Consider the following 13,293-nt stretch of genomic DNA (forward strand, 5'->3'; position numbering starts at 1 on the left):
AATGGGGTCTCCAATTTTCTTCAATACTAATTATATTTAAATGTTATTTTAGTGGTTGTTTATCTTTAAAAAACTACAAATTCGAAAGATATACGTGGTCCAGTAGTTAAATTTAGTAGTGTCCTATACAATTCAAAGAAAAAATAATAAATTCGAAAAATATATGGGATCATGTAGTTAAATCTAATGGTGTCCTATATCATTTAAAGAGTATTTTCTACATAAAATTTTTACATAGTGGTGTCTTGTGATCACACGGGCCGCTAAACAATAGACTCCTGCCTATAAATTGCAATACCCATGGTTCATGTCGGGATGATTGTCATTTGTGACGGGTTTAAATCAATATAATCTATTAACTTCGATTATTATGTAAATATTTTGCTAAAATGATTAAAGAAAACTTAAAATGGTTATACAAAATCAACTAGTTTATGTTCTTCTTCTATTGTTATTTTAACAAAGTTTATGTCTCGATATTCAATCCCATATGTAATGAGGGCTAATATTGATTATTGAAACATTGAGAAGATGGGCTCATCTCCTAATAACCCAGTTATGGCCCAAGATAAGTTAGGCTTGAACATCCAATAAATTAGCCAAGTATAATAATATTAGTCACGTAAGTGCTTCCCGCCACGCCCTCTGCCGGAAGATCGTAACTGCCGTGGGACGCCGTCGCGGACCACCGTGTCCAGTTGAGTTTCTAATTCTTTTCCTAATTACTCAGTTATGACTTGTACGGTATATCATTGTTTCACGAATCAACAGAATCGAACAAATTTTTTAACTGATTTGCATTAGTACTTTTATCCTTTACTTTATAAAACTCAATTAATTTGACATATGTATCTTAATCACCGACGTTAGGGTTGCTATAATTGTACAGACCGCTATTCTGTATCATACTGTTTCCGTAGTGCGATTGCTGTTTAGTTACTACAGCGTGATATAATTTCGAAAACTCTATAGATTTAACAATTTAAGTGTAATTAGGTCAAAATGATTGGCGATTAATGTAATCGAAATTATATAGTTAGGCATTTCATAGTCTCGTAGAGCCACTTTTTATTTATTTATATATTTATATCTATTATAAACGCATGAGTTGACTATTGTTGTTGATATTTACAGTGTTCTTGAGTTATTACAAACTGTTTCTTTTCAGTCAGACTAGTCTTATTATAACCTCGATAGATATGTTGCTCTCTCGCCATCGTTACTGGAGAACCTTTCATATTCCATCACATTAGCAAGAAACTTACCAACAACTTCACTGATCTTTGACTTTCCGAAAAATCATTATATTTATCGAAACCCCATCATTTACCCACTCAGAAACACTTTTTAAAGGTGTGCTATTATTAATTGCGCTACAAACTTTATTTACAGTTCTGTTCTCTAGAATCATGTATGAAATTGTAATTCTAAAAGCAAACTTTACAATGTGCACTTGTCTTATTGCCGAATGCTGATAACAACTTGTACAATGACTCTGAATGATATTTGACTATAAAGTGTAGTAAATTAGTTTATAGCAGTTTCTCGGATGTGACACAGACAATATTTTGATTATGGTTAATGTGACCTTTTACTTAGTTTAAGGCATATATATACTTAATATACCAAGAACAGAAAAAGCCTTTGCTAAAACCGTCGATCCATCAGCCAAGAGGTTCTGGGGTTGAGACAAATAGAAGTGTGTTGTTTTTGTTGCTTATATACAAGCTTTTCTATTTAAAGGAGCCGGGAAAATAGCAGGTCACTATCTGGCTTTCTTTGAAATGAGTATGTATGAATATGATCAAGTCTTTTTAATGCCACGCATATTGGTTTACGACAACGTTATTCAATCCAACCCTGGCTGGTTACGTGCAGAAGCATGGTTTGTAGCTTATAATTAATAATACTTATTCCATCTCTATTTTTTTATATGTTAATAAAATAATCAACATGTCAGCTATTTATAATTTAATTCTTGTCGGTCGTCACATTGTTATATTTGCATACTTTAGCACTGGGATGAATGATCTTGATTACTTTCAGTCTATCATCTACTTAAACAGGTTTGTTTCATAAACTCCTTTGATTTATAAAAGAATGTTTTTATAATTGATCGTTATCTACTTATCCGTGAACTTACTGCCATGTTGTCCATCGTGCAAATAGGCAACGGCATATTGCATGTTATTGTCTTTAAAATTCATTTTCTTCGCTGGATAAAAATAGCATATATTGTAGGTGTTTTTTGTAGGATAAGTGCCATATTTGATATTCGTAGTTACTTACTTTAGTTTATGCTAGTTGTTGTGTTCAAGTTCTATTGCTAGGCTATTTTCAGGTACATAATGATGAGTCTTTTCGCAAGTTTATGATGGATCACGCATCTAAGCTAACTCTGATCATAATTGATCATTGGCATTTAACGATGTTTCTTGCCACTATGAAATACTGTCTGAGATATACAATACCACCATCACCCTGAGTTTACATGGGGGCTGTTAGATGTACTGGAGCTATTGGTGATGACCAAAAGGCCCAGAGTTCATATGAAACAGTGAAACACGCATGTTTCAGTAGTCATTAAACTGTTTGTAAAGGTTATAACAAGGTAAAAATATTTTATATATTTGCTAATAATAGCTTTATTGTAGAAAAAAAAAAAAAAAAACAGTACAAGCCTCCACAGCCTGAGTTACATTACAATCACTGATAAAGATGGTGACATAATAAGAAGGGGGAGGGGAGTGAAATTACCACATTTCCTCTAGAAAAGTCTTCTTACATGGACATTTTTTTGTTGAAGCAGAACTAACACACTTTGCCAAAGGTCTAAGTTGCCCTAATGGTGTTTAAAAACCATTATGACTGCCAAACACTAGATCTCTTGATTACCATCTTCATCCTCGTTGCCACCGCCTTCTACCGCCGCTTCTGTGCCCATCATATAGAGAGAAATAGGAGTTGTGTGTGTGTGTTATGGAAATGTGAAGAGGGGGGATGAAAGCTTACATAGTTGGGTTTTGTTTGTGGCTTTTGAAGTGAGGTGGGAGGTGGATAATAGGTAAGAATAGAATCATCCCAAGCATATACTTTGAACTTTAACCTTTTGAATTCTTTTTCAATGCACCTTATTTTAATTGTAGGACATGATGCACATAGCACTTGTGTTGGATTCTACATGGATTTTTTCTCATGCTTTTGCCCATGCTTGTTTCTTGTCTCCATTATTTTAGTTTAACCAACATAGATGTAGGTGTACGTGTTTTAAGTGGTTTTATACTTCGGTTACTATTAATGATGACCCAAAGTGCCTGATTTGATTTTGCAGTTTCTTAGTTTGATAATTATTGTTTTTGCTTAAAGACAAATAAGCACCCACCCTGTCACCAATTTATATTATCATTTGATGTCTTGATATAATATATATATTATCATTTTAAGAAACTCACAGGAATAACATAAATGATCTTCGCTTATATATAGCCATATTTCATATAGGGTAACTTTGTGACGTACACCACTCATGTGGTATTGGGTTTTGTTGTTGTTGTTGTTGTTTGTGACGTACGGTACACCTCCAATTCGATGATGTGGCTTGATGGTATGACATAATGCAAGGACACGTCATCATTCATTCATTGATGTAGGTGGTTTACAAAACCCTTAGAACAACTACTTAACTTGTGCTAGTGTACTACGATGCAACAACAAGAATACTCAATTTAATCCCACACACATGTGGTGTATGCTAGTGTGCTACAATATAAAGGTAAATATGTACATGACTTTTGATTTTTGAATATCATTTGTGCTACAATATATTCATCTTGTTTATTGATATAGTAATAGTATATAGTTCGATGATAAATGAAGACGTTATAATATGTCCACCATCTGTAGCTTTTTGGTTAACCATTGACTTAACATATTGAAACCCAATTAAAATACCAAACAGGGCCAACGGAAATTAGATCAATATTTTAATTCATAAAGAAATACTCATTTTACACGATTGCGTCATAGCAATAACAAGGATCAATCATAGCTTATTGGTTCTTATTTTTCCTTCTGAATACACTCACGGCAATGTTGTCGCCATAATAATATTCTGTATTCGTCTTTCTTTATGGTTAAAAAAATTCTCTACCGAATGGGTGTAGACAGTGGCGGAAATAGACACTTTTTTCACTGGGGGTGAAATTTTTTTTAAATGCGTATCAATTTTTTTTGGGCAAAATATGAAAGTTTTTAGGCAGAATTTGTAGGTTTTAAGACAAAATTTGAAGGTTTTTTTTGCAAAATTTGAAGGTTTTTGGACATAATTTGAAGGATTTGCGGCAAATTCTTGAGACATTGGGGGGCAAAATAAGAAGACTTTTAGCCTAAAAAAATTCCACTAGGTTCGAAACGAAAAAACCTAAATTTTTTGCAATAAAAAAAATTTGCACTGGGTTCGGGTGACCCCACTTGCCCCTCTTCATTTCCGCCCCTGGGTGTAGACCCCAAAAAATGTTTTAACAAAAAATTTAACTAATAGCAAGTGTTCACTCGTCAACCTCAATGTGATTATTGCAAAGAAATATGAACATTTTCAAGAGGTTTCGGATTCAAATAATTCCAAAATAGCTTAGTGATTTAGGTCTTGATTACTTCATAAGAGGTAGCGATGATAACCCAACTGTTAGAACGTATACATAAGAATAAGAAATAGTCTCCCTCCTAGGGTAGCCTGAATAGAATAAGTCTCAGAGACATATTGCAAGGATACGAGGGTCCTAATCATTAGGTTATCTTGTGATGGTGAGAAAATGAGAATCATGGTCAATATACCCAAAACTGGTTAAACTACTTGCTACGACTTCAACTTGCAATGACTAATTTAATCGCACCTTAAAACATACTAATAGATAATGTAATTCTGATGATACGAGAAGGTTTACAAAACAACTTTCAACTTTTCCTGGGTTTGTCATTTTCACACTGTTAGAAATCGGGTATGAATTGACTGTCAGATTCGTTCTTGAATCGTGTATTCACTTTCTCTATAAAGTATTTCGACCCTACGATTGCCTCGGTTGCACGAAATCTTTACAGGGATAAGACAAGAACGCAATCAGTGTTTTTGGCAATGAAATCACTGATCAAATTGTTAGAGAATATGTGTGTATTTTCTGTTTGTTGATGAAAGCAAAGTCCTCTATATATAAGAGGTGAAAAGGTGCGACGAAAGAATGTAACCCTTCAATGCAAATATGCAACCTTTCAACTAAAAGATGCAACTCTTCGTTTACACCTTTTAGAAAATGATATCACTCTTCATGAAATGATGTAACCATTCATGGTTACCTTTCATCAAAAGATGTAATTTACAAGACCTTATTAAATCAACTCGAACGAGCGTGCACTCCGCACTCTCCAAACTCGTCATTGAGCTTAATTCGATAATCCTTTGCTTTCTAGTAAATCCCAATTAACTAAAATGATTGTTGATAACACTAAAATCACCAACAAATCCCCCCCATTTTAGTGTAATCCTTGATTTACTAAAATAATTAAACAAACAGAACAAACCAATGCATAAATGAAAATGTTTCAGAAATTGAATTTTCACTTAGTATAATATTTACGAGAATTCGAGTATCAGGGTGTTTCAGAAATTGAACCCTTCCACTCATATGAAGACTATAAAATATTATACACATCAGTTTCTTACATATCCCTAAGACAATCTTGACACTATTACAAGCCATGTGTCCCAATCCTTCAGTGAACATATTGGCAACTAAGTCCAAAGCTCCATTGAGGCGGCAAAACTTCATGTTCACATAGGTAGCTCTTTTAGTCTTGCACCCGCATTTGCAATTTTTCAAAAGAACTATTAAGAAGTTAAACTTCAACCTAACTTCACTTACGAGTCTAAACACATACTTTGGGATCAGTATATTTATGTGTTTCAATCTTCAGAAAGTAAGCTTACCTCATTGAATTCAGCTCCTAGCGTTGTACTAGAAGGGAATTGGGCGTCTCACTTTAGAAGATTTAATGGACTTCAATCCCACATCATTAGCCAACTTTCGCGTGCTTCCGGCTAATGCTTTTGTCAAGTGATTTAGTCAAACTTTTTTGTAATCCAACAAAATCCACATACATCACTTCATTCGTGATTAACCTCACGAAACATAATTTGTCTAAGGCATAAGTGTCTAGACTTTTCTTTGTACATTTAACTATATGCCTTAGTCATAGGACATCCCATACCTAGGGATCTAATTGGACTTTACTCTCATTCACTTCGACTTCAATCAATTTTCTTTAGTAATCCTTTGATCCAAGGACTTACCAAATTCTTATTATATCATAAGATACGCGTGAGTACTTAAATCAATTGATTGATTAGTCCGTGTATACGCCCACTTTCCACAAGTAATCAGTGTAAACATATAATTTATACACCCTGGATAATGTATCCCTGTTATCCTTGTGTACACAATTATTACCATTACATTAGATGGTAAGATTATTATTATAAACATACCTTAGTCAATCCACTTATAGAACCAAGAAGTAATGACAACAAGTTTATAATGTCAATAATCTCAACATCATTCTTTTAATCCAAGATACCACATCTATACCAATTGTAAAATCAACAACTTGTAGATGTATCATCTTAATGATCAATAGTAAACTCAATATATTTTAAATATGCTACAAGGATTCTCATTGTGAATTAAACCATAAACCATGGTTGGCTTTAAAGTATTAAAATACTTAAACTACATCACAATGCATTATTCTAGACCATGCTTAATCCCTCCAACACCATGCTATATTGGTCACTTAATGTAATCACATACATCATCCCGCCAATTTTCAAAGCATACCGGTAATTGAAAACAATTAAGCAACATCTAATCTTCATTCCATATTAAAACATATTCCTTTTACTAACTAAGACCAACTTGATAGATCATCAAATAGTTTGTGGACATACCTCACCAATAATAAAAATTTCATGGTCATTTCATTTAGTAACAAACAGACATTTCATAACCATACAAGATTGTTTTGTGACTTTTCAAATGATCACAATTATCAACAATCCATGAGGGGTTTTCATGTCAATCATCCAAAGAAAATATTACAACCTTCTTTTTATTGACACTCTATGTATCCGTACATGATGCACGTATATATACATATACATATACTACCTCCACAACTAATGGTCACAATGGTCCGAGTAATTATATCTCATATATTTACGTTTTAGTATAATATGAATTTTAGAATATTCATCAAGAAAGTGACTTGTGTTTACAATCCCGATATATAAATGCTACATTTGCAAAGTCTGTGATGTATCATGCAAATATGTGACCGACACTAAGTTGTGTCAATTCAATAAGTGCGAATTTTTCCCGTTAACCGCTCTAACGTATCAACGGTTAATTGCACCATTCATTAATTGCCTGTCTATAGATGTGGATATTAATCTTGTAATAATCATTCTAACGAATGCAACAGAATAACTAGAGGTCCCATTAACAAGTCTTTGTTTCTAATTAATCTCAACAATAATGATAAGGAATAAATCCCATCAAAATTGTTAATACAGAAACCACATGAAGTCTCAGGTATTTGAATTAATTGTACGAAGTTAATTCATTCAAGGGTTAGACAATCTTAAATATGCGTGATTCCAAAGATTAAATGATTTTAAGAATTAATTTCATAAAACCATTTCGTTAAAAATTAATCCTTTTAACACACCCTTGAATATTTGGTATTAGTTTGAAAACCTTTCAAACATAGACTGGCTTCATTTCGAGGGAAAGCAAATTAATTCTACCCATAATATTTGTCATACCATAAACATAAATTTCTGTTTACCGTGCATGAAATTACAACCAAAATTTGTATGGTGACAAAACACCACCATATAAAGTACTTTATCATGGCATCTTGTTAATTCGTTCGTGTAAGTTTCATGCTTGCATTCAATTTATGTTAAACATGGCATAAAAGTGAAGAAGATAGATAGAAAATGCGTACTCGGTATCGTTGGTTATTCCATCTTACAAGTTATTCTTGAAACATATGCTTCCAATACACATCTCCTGGATCTCCAACCAATTTGCAACCCAAATAATCATCGAAACAATGGAATGTCAAAATTTTCATTCAATCTGAATGATTACTTGGTAACCGCATCATGCAAACATCCTAAAACACCATCTGTTGTTCTTAAAATTAATATCCCACATCTCACACGTATGATACACCCAACAGATTTATCACACAAAAGTCCATATCAAATCCCATATGTCTTATACGATTCATAGGAACAAAATTATCACAAAATTACTTTATAGATTTGTTAGAAATCGGGTATGAATTGACTGCCGGATTCGTTCTTGAATCGTGTATTCACTTTCTCTATAAAGTATTTCGACCCTACGATTGCCTCGGTTGCACGAAATCTTTACAGGGATAAGACAAGAACGCAATCAGTGTTTTTGGCAATGAAATCACTGATCAAATTGTTAGAGAATATGTGTGTATTTTCTGTTTGTTGATGAAAGCAAAGTCCTCTATATATAAGAGGTGAAAAGGTGCGACGAAAGAATGTAACCCTTCAATGCAAATATGCAACCTTTCAACTAAAAGATGCAACTCTTCGTTTACACCTTTTAGAAAATGATATCACTCTTCATGAAATGATGTAACCATTCATGGTTACCTTTCATCAAAAGATGTAATTTACAAGACCTTATTAAATCAACTCGAACGAGCGTGCACTCCGCACTCTCCAAACTCGTCATTGAGCTTAATTCGATAATCCTTTGCTTTCTAGTAAATCCCATTTAACTAAAATGATTGTTGATAACACTAAAATCACCAACACACACAAGATATGATCAGGTGATTTTTATGTAGTTTTCATAATGATGCACCATATATGCCTGAATGAATAATGAACAAATATAAATATACACGTAATAAAATTCTGTAAATCTATAGAAGTGAAGTTGCTATAGAATACTATCACGTGTCATACCATAGAAAAAACTTGTGTTACTAAATTTCATCATACTTCACTTGGTATTTTTAAAAATGAGTTGAAAAGACTGATAACTTAAATAATACGGAGTAACAGAGAATTTAGTACAGACAACTTAATATATGGCAATTGTCGATCGGGTTCGGGTTTCCGCCGAACGTGTGTGCTACGTGCAAATGATGAGGGTCGTTGAAAGAAATGATCCACTGATGCCAAAAAATCACCGTTCAAAAAAAGAAAAAAAAAAAGAAAAAAAGGTAGATGCAATTTATGTAGTGCACTTCTTGAACTTCATAAAAGGCTGGTGTTGTTACAATGTTGTTTAAACTTTTATATAGGAGGTTGTATATACGTAGCAAAACTTTATGTTACTTTTGACTGTTTGGTGAACAAATTTGACCCGTTTATTAGTAAATTGCTCAAAATTACTACCTCTACAGCCACAACTACAAAATAGTAGTGTTGGTGACACAATTGTTGTACACTGCATCTGAAGGGCAAATACAGAATTTGGTCTCTATAAGTTGGGATACCAAACTATATGCCACATTATTATATAGTGTAAGAATGTGATAATTTTAATATGTTATTTGCTTAATTTTCTTATTATTGTCTTTTTAATTAATGTTGGGAACTTGTTTTTTGGTTCAACACAGGGAATACTTTGATCAGGGGTGAGTGTTTGAATGTAAATATGATCTTGTATTAAATATATGAGTATTTGATACAATTGTATTGTGTTTACTATATCAAATGAGGAGTTCTTTTATACACATTATGTTCTAACAGCTAATTCTATTACAAGAAATGGCTTCAAGTTACTTTTGGAACCTCCTTGGTAAATATGGTAATATGCTGTTGTGTAGCCTGCACCAATCCGTTGGATACTTGATTTTATGCAGTCTTGTGATCATCTCTTTAGGGAAATGATGAAGTGGACCACTTCTGATCCCAATGTCAACTTACCTAAAATGTTAAGTTGACCTTTTTGTTGACTCTTTTAACACTCCCCTCAAGTTGAATAGTGGGGTTTCCAATATTCAACTTGCCAAGAACGTCGCTGAAGAATCTTCCGTTGACAGATTTGGTGAGAATATCTGCGAGTTGATCTTCTGGTCTGATTGATGGGATAGATATAATTTCAGCATCTAACTTTTCTCTAATGAAGTGTCTGTCGATTTCAATATGCTTAGTCCTGTCGTGTTGTACCGGATTTTCTGAGATAGCAATGGCAGCTTCGTTATCACATAAGATCTGAATTGCTTCTTTTGGGGGAAAGCCAATGTCTGTTAAAAGTTTTCGAATCCATAAAGCTTCAACCACTCCCTTTGCTATGCCTCTAAACTCTGATTCAACACTTGATAAAGCAACAACCTTTTGTTTCTTGCTTTTCCATGCTACTAAGTTTCCTCCGACTATTGAAAAGAAGCCGGATGTTGACTTTCTATCTCCTTTTTCTCCAAGCCAGCTTGCATCAGTATATATTTGCGTTTTTAGATGCCCATTTTTACTAAATACAACTCCATGACCTAGTGTTTTCTTTAGATATCGGATAATCCTCATTGCAGCTTCCAAATGATGAACCTACGGTTGGTGCATGAATTGACTTACAACTCCTACCGCATGTGCTATATCTGGTCGAGTGTGAGCCAAGTAAATGAGCTTTCCCACTATCCTTTGGTATTGTCCTTTATCTACTAGCTCAGCATCGTCTTCCATATACAACTTTTGATTCGGTATCATTGGAGTCTCAGCCGGTTTGTAATCAATCATCCCTGTTTCTGCAAGCAGATCAAGAATATATTTCTTTTGACAAATAAATATTCCTGTTGGGATCTTAACACTTCAATCCCCAAGAAGTATTTAAGTTTGCCTAAATCTTTCATTTCAAATTCTTTAAACAAGTTTAATTATAAGTTAGAGATTTCTTTCTTATCATTTCCTGTTATTATCATATCATCAACATAAATGATTAAACATGTGATTAAATTTACTTTTTGTTTAAAAAAGAGAGTATGATCCGAGTTACTTTGTTTAAAAAAGAGAGTCTGTTGTAGAAATGAATGAGCCATATGCAAGACATCCAACAAACGTATGTCAACTTGTACACATTCATTTCAAGTATCAAATAAGGCATTGTCTTTAGGTACCTTTTGTCTTCTTCTGTATCTTCTTGTCTTGATACCTTTTTATATTAATTTAATGTTTCTATCTGCTAACAAAAGTTTATTACTATCTCCACATTAGTAAGTCGAAGGCATGCTGTTTTTAACCCGAGGATTTGTGTAAATTCCTTTACAAGATGAGATATGGCACTTGACTTTTAAGTCATGGTTTTGAGGTGTGACATGTTTGGAGGTTGTTAAGCAGTGGCGATTCTAGAATGCAAACTCAATGGGGTCCTATACAATTTGAGTGATACATTATAAAAATTTTTCTAAAGAATGACTATTGACTTTCATAAAAATCACTAATTTTAAAAATATATGGGGTCCTATCTATAAATTTAGTGGTATCCTATAATATTTTATTAGTATTTTATACATATATAAAAAAAATTAATGAGGTCCTTTGACCCCACTTGCTTCCATATAGAGTCGCCATTGTTGTTAAGTCAAGAATAATTATCAGAGCACCCTACGAGAATTCGTAAGTTGTACAAGTAGAAGTGAAATATTATTCGAAGGGTTTTGTGTAGAGGTACACAACCACCGGGTTTTCGGGATTGCTTTACGTTTTTTTTTTTCCTTTTCAGAATCGGGTTTTTTCGGTTTTGAACCGGATTTTACCGGCTCAGTTTATTCAGGATTCGATTTGTATCACGTCCCCCCAAAAACTTTCATTCATATTGCACCATATTACCCAAAGAAACATCTCACTCAAATTTAACACTCACAACTATTTACCTTCATTCCGTAACACTGCCACATCACGGTCAAAAATCAGTTTTGCCTCCACGTCACAATAACCATTAAAATTGGTTTAACATATTTTTGCCTACTTTTAGTATTATATCAAACTCAAACTCTAGTTTATGACACGTTTTTTTAGTAACATTAACCAAGTTAGGTGTTAAAATTCACAATGTTAGGTTATAAATAAGAATACAAGCTATGAGATATTATAAGTGTGAATTAACGAAATGAAAAAAAAGAGTGTTAGTAGTATTTTTGTTGTGCTTCTTGTTCAAATAATCATCCATGGGGATAATAACGTTATCATAGCTCAACCACCATTCAACCAACTACCACTCAACCCTAAGCAGGTTAGGACAGGATGCGGAAAAACTGGTGATTTCGAAAACGACACCACGGTTAATGTTCGAAATATGATGCTACATAGTCTTGTCGATATCGTTGTTCGTAACCGCCCGTACACGGGTTTTGTAGTTGTTCCAGACGGCCCGATAACTAGTGTTCAAGTCTTGCTCCTTTGCCCACCTCATTTAAGGGAGGACGATTGTTCAGATTGTATCGAGAAATCAGTCAACCATGTTAGAAACGCTTGTCCTAAAAATAAGAGAGCTGTAATTTGGGTGTTTAATTCCTACTTTAGTTATTGCATGGTGCGATACGCTGATTATGATATGAGAGGAAAGTACGAAGATTGGGGTCGGGATTGGGGCTTCTTCCAATGGGATAGAGGTGATGCCAACGTTGCAGAATTAAACAAGGGGTTTTCAGATTTGTTTAACAAGTTATTGGATGAAGCAATTGGAGATAATAAAAAAAAATTAGAAGATCATCATCGTAATTTTGCAATAGGAAATTCAACTTATGGGTCAACATCAACTAAGTTGTACATGTCAGTTCAATGTACTCCTGATATTAGTAGGGAGGACTGTACCAAATGTCTAAACGAGGCAAAATTAAGGGTCGAAAGAGAGGGAATAAATAAAAAAAAATTTAATAAGAATTACACGTTGTTATCTATGAATTGTATTATAAGGTACGATCATGAAAGGATAGGATTATTCCCACCACTAACAAGACAAAAGTGAATATGATGTTACTATACATGTAAGCTTATTATATGACAAACACTTGGATCTCATTATTTTGATATTTTTCTTGTAAAATATGTTTTGAAATAGGTTATTGAATCCTAATTTATGCAAAATGAATATGTTTTTTCAAGTTTTTTTTTTTTTTTCATAAATTTCCAATTTATGGATAATATTTTATTTAAATTAAGAAGAACTTGTGTAAAACATGAATTAACTTGAT

At 33.4% G+C, this 13,293-nt stretch overlaps 1 protein-coding gene across 1 annotated transcript; it reads left to right on the top strand.

The window, feature by feature from the left end:
* The first annotated feature begins 12,209 nt into the window (after window positions 1-12,209).
* On the top strand, window positions 12,210-13,067 carry LOC139899804 (antimicrobial ginkbilobin-2-like protein). Its single transcript, XM_071882640.1, has one exon. The coding sequence runs from the start codon at window positions 12,210-12,212 to the stop codon at window positions 13,065-13,067; it is 858 nt and encodes a 285-aa protein (XP_071738741.1).
* Window positions 13,068-13,293: the final 226 nt, after the last annotated feature.

Source organism: Rutidosis leptorrhynchoides, chromosome 3 (assembly GCF_046630445.1).
Source record: "Rutidosis leptorrhynchoides isolate AG116_Rl617_1_P2 chromosome 3, CSIRO_AGI_Rlap_v1, whole genome shotgun sequence".
Lineage (NCBI taxonomy): Eukaryota > Viridiplantae > Streptophyta > Magnoliopsida > Asterales > Asteraceae > Rutidosis > Rutidosis leptorrhynchoides.

Excerpts from the sequence above, each read along its gene's own strand:
- LOC139899804 (XM_071882640.1), top strand. The coding sequence starts at position 12,210 with ATGAAAAAAAAGAGTGTTAGTAGTATTTTTGTTGTGCTTCTTGTTCAA.